The 4,491-nt window shown below is 34.3% G+C and overlaps 1 protein-coding gene across 1 annotated transcript; it reads right to left on the bottom strand.

The window, feature by feature from the left end:
* Positions 1-144: 144 nt before the first annotated feature.
* LOC105817170 (olfactory receptor 5H2-like) lies at positions 145-1,074 on the bottom strand. The gene has a single exon (XM_012652806.1). It carries the CDS (start codon positions 1,072-1,074, stop codon positions 145-147), a length of 930 nt encoding a protein of 309 aa, XP_012508260.1.
* Positions 1,075-4,491: the final 3,417 nt, after the last annotated feature.

Below are 4,491 nucleotides of genomic sequence, written 5' to 3'. Positions count from 1 at the left end.
TAAATAAAAACACATTAAATAATTAGAAAGCTAGGACAATTGCAATTGCAAAAAATGTTCAACAAGAACAAATTTATACCCACAACTAACCTGCAAAATTTTGTGTCTGTTTTAGTAAAAAGAGAAGAGATATTACTACAAGACCTAAACTTTCCCCTTTAATGTTTTTTTCAATGAGTCTATGACTTGTTTATTTCTCAGGCTATAGATAATTGGATTTAAGAAAGGAATTATAACAGTGTAAAATAGAGAGTCTATCATGTCTTGATCGTTAGATTGTAGAGATGCAGGGAGGACATACATGAAGAGAAGAGGTCCATAGTATAAAAACACGGATAAGAGGTGAGCTCCACAAGTGGAGAAGGCTTTCCTTATGTCTTTGACAGACTTCTTTTTTAAGATTGTAAAGAGAACAGATGTGTAAGAGACAAGAACAGTCAGAATGGTGAATGCTTGAATTGAACCAGCGAAAATATAAACCAGGAGATAATTAATAGAAGAGTCAGTGCAAGAAATCTTTAACAATGGGATAATGTCACAGAAAAAGTGATGTATTATGTTAGAATTACAGAAGGTTAATCTGAATAAAAAACCCACGTGAACAGTGGCATGAAGAAAGCCACCTAGGAATGACAAGACTAATAGACGAATGCATAGTGCATTGGTTATAATCACTGGATAGAGTAAAGGTTTGCAAATGGCTACATAGCAATCATACGCCATTGCTGCCAAGAGAAAACATTCTGTGGTTACACTGATTACGAAGGAAAAAAATTGTACCATGCATTCAGAGAGAGACATCATCTGACTCTTGGCGAAAAAGTTGACCAGCATGTTGGGGGTCACGGTGGATGATAACCAAGTATCCACAAAGGCTAAATTTCCAAGGAATAAGTACATGGGGATGTGAAGGTGAGGGTCATTACAGATGAGAGTAATCAGACCAAGGTTCCCTATGATGGTGATGAGATATACCACCAAGAATGCCAGGAACAGGGTGATTTTCCACTCTGGTTGATGAGTAAGTCCTGTGAGAACAAACTCTGTCAGCAATGTTGTATTTTCCTTTTCCATGTCCTCACTTGGTGGCCTCTGAAATAAAATGCAGTAAATGTAAGAAATATATATTCACTAGTATTAATATTTAATAAAATTTGATTGGGAGAGGAGATTTGCAATAAAGCAAAACTATTATCAGATCACCTTTTAATTTTACTTATTACTACTATACTGAAGGAAACTATTCAGGAAATAGAAGAAAAGAAGTAAAATACAATTACTTTCAATTCAAAAAATATGCAGTGGATTCAGAGAAAATGAGATGCTTTCTGCTTATGTGCCAAATTTGTGGGGACATGATTGAATAAGGTAAGGAAATCCTGTGTCTGGGACATGGATTCAGCATCAAGGGAAAAGATATTGGAAGGTTCAGGATTAATAAAGAAATTAAATGCCATGATGAGGATCTTGAACTTTAATTCTCAGGCAATAGTGATGCACTGAAAACTTTTCAAATAGGGAGTGGCATTATGAGATTTTTTTAAATGAAATATTTGATAGTATAGAAAACAGACTGCAAGTATGGGAAAATGGAATCAGGGTTACTAATCAAGAAGCTGCTACTATTTTCCAGGGTTTCCCCCAAGGCAGATTTTATACATCAGAATTCTCTGGGGGAGCTGTTTGTGAGAAATACAGATTGCAAGGTAATATTGTGGAAATAGACATAGTAGTAAAAGAATGGAACCTAGGAATCTTAATTTTGAAAATGTTTCTCCAAGTGATTCAAATACATGTTAAGTGATTAGACTGTGAGAGGTATGGCAATGGAAATGATGAGAACAAAGAAATAGATTCAAAGAATTCAGAATACAGAGTCATTAGGACTGGTGCATATTATTTGTGGAAGGGATAGTTAGTGAAGGAGAGTTGAGTTACTTTGGTACGGGGTAGAAATTCATCAAAAATTGAGATCGAGGACTTTGGGGCATTGGCAAAATGTGGAAGGATGGTCCTCCAGACATTTAGGCGAAGTGTACTTAGTCACATACATCCATTAAATCTTAAAAAAGAAATGATGACTTTGAAATCATGGGAATCATTGAAGGCATAGTTATAGATGAGCTATCCATTTCAGACAAAGGGACAAAGAGAAAGGTAGACACTTGAGGAAGTTATATTAGAGAGGTGAAAAAGTATACACCGTAGTTCCCTTTTGCTTTCCATGGTTTCAGTTATCTGTGACCACTGCAATCTAAAAATATTACATACAATAAGATATTTTGAGACAGGTCACATTGACATAAATGTTACTAATTATAGTGTTATAATTGTATTTTATTATTTGTTATTGTTGTTAATATCTTACTGTGCCCAACTTATAAATTAAACTTTATCACAGGTAGTGTGTATAAGAAAAAACATAGTATGGTATATATAGCGTTCAGTACTATTTGATGTTTCAGGCATCCACTGAGGGTCCTGGAACATATGTCCCGCAAATTAGGGGAGACTACTGTATATGTCATTTATTAGATGACCAACACCCGATCCCCTTTTCTACCAGGTGATTCTTGGTGGTGAACAGAGGCTACCACCCACTTTAGAAGCCAAAAAAGCTAAGAAGACATTTTTCCATCCCCTTTGCACCTAGAAGGGAACTTGATCTATATTTGCTCAGTCAAATCTACTCAGACTAGCTTTGGAATATGGAAAGACAGAGACAGTTACAAAGTCAAAGAGAATTTTGGTGGCAAAAAAAGCCAAGGCAGACATATCAAGACTCCAGCAAATTCATCCTGTATCCACAACAATGACACTGACATTGTCAGGGCATCTGAAAGTCAGCAGCAGTGAAAGCAGCTTTCATTGAACTGATCTTGGGACATGATTTTTGCTGGTGACTAGCTGTCCTGCTTCCTTTTTTTAGTGCCCAGTTTTTCTAGTTGGCTCTTCAAACCATAGCAACTTTTCTTGTGTTAGAGACAACATCCATTCAATAAACTAATTTCCTATTGCAATCAAGGCTGGTGACTCACAAAAGAAAGACTAAAGAGAGGCCAGAAAAGGATACCAAGGAGAGTGATCACAGAAGAAGGAGGGATCCTGAAAATCTGAGTGTGTGGACGTAAAGACAGGACAAGTATTCAGGAAGGACAAGGTGAAGTACAGGGCCACATGCCAAAATAAATGATCCTGTAGAACAAAGACTGAACAGAGATCACTGAGTGTGGAAATTACGAAACGATTAGAGGCTTTATTGGGAGTAGGTTCCGTTTTATGACAGAATTAAGGTCAGAGAATTATGAGTATTAAATTGGTAACAAGTGATGCAACAGTAAATGAAATAAAATGGAGCACCCTAAGAAATGAGAATAGTTGGCATTTGTCTGATTCCAAGGACAAATGTAAATTTTTTTCTGTAGAATTTTCAACAAAAGTTTTCAAAGAGAGATGAGAGGAAATACATAGAGAGGAGATTTTTATTATTTTAACAGAGTGGCAGAAGGGAAACTTGGATGTATAAAAAGAGAAGAAGGAGGAAGAAGAAAAATAGGTAGAGAATAGCAAAGGAATATATGGATTAGAGTAGAAAAGACAAACCAAAGAAATTGGAGAAAGAAAGCATCAGAGAAAGGCTGAAGACTAAATAAAGGGGAAAGTTCATAGGCTTGGGGGTGGGGGGTAAATGTTTGTCTTAACCCTAGGATTTATTAAAAGATGGCAACCCTGGGATTCTTTCCTTTTTCTGTTATTCAAAATTTAAACTTTATGTTCTTCCGGTATTTTGGCATGAAAAAGAGATCTGATATTAAATTTTACCTCACAAACTTTGTGTTGTTCATCAGGATACGAACACTGCCTGAAAATTCTTTAAATAATTACAAGTTGTTTTATCTTTGTTATTACAATGATTACAACAGACATTCTCTAGGAATCTTACTGATTTTACTACTTGAGAACATTTTTTTTGTCCACCAAATTTTTCATCAGAATAAAATAAAGTCAAAGACTGGAACCTGATACAGGTTATATAAATAGCAAAACCAGTAATTCCAGTTTTTAAATGTATTTTTGTTTGATATGGCTTCCTTTTATGTAATGATAAATCACTAAATATCTGAAAATTTTCAAATTGAATTTTTATATGGGTATTTATTAAGTCATAAATACTACAATTTAATAAATATTAAACTGATCATTGGACAGATACTTTCTCCATATTTCCTACTATTAATATATACATAGTTAAGTATATTATTAGTATGTTATACATAACACTAAAATAAATCGCTATCAAAAGTGGGTGAAAGGATACAGGAGCTAATATTTAAGTGACTTATCTTAAAAGTTTTATTCAGAGTATATATTTAATTCAATAGCACGGAGTTTTATATTTTAATCATCAGAAAGATTGCTTATATAAGAATCATTATGACATAAATCTTTTACCTAGTTTTAAATTGTTTATCTTTCAATTTACTAGAACTT

This window comes from Propithecus coquereli, unplaced genomic scaffold (genome assembly GCF_000956105.1).
Source record: "Propithecus coquereli isolate 6110/MARCELLA unplaced genomic scaffold, Pcoq_1.0 Scaffold40, whole genome shotgun sequence".
Lineage (NCBI taxonomy): Eukaryota > Metazoa > Chordata > Mammalia > Primates > Indriidae > Propithecus > Propithecus coquereli.
The sequence above is the reverse complement of the archived record's forward strand: the minus strand, read 5'-3'. Positions and strand labels throughout refer to the sequence as shown.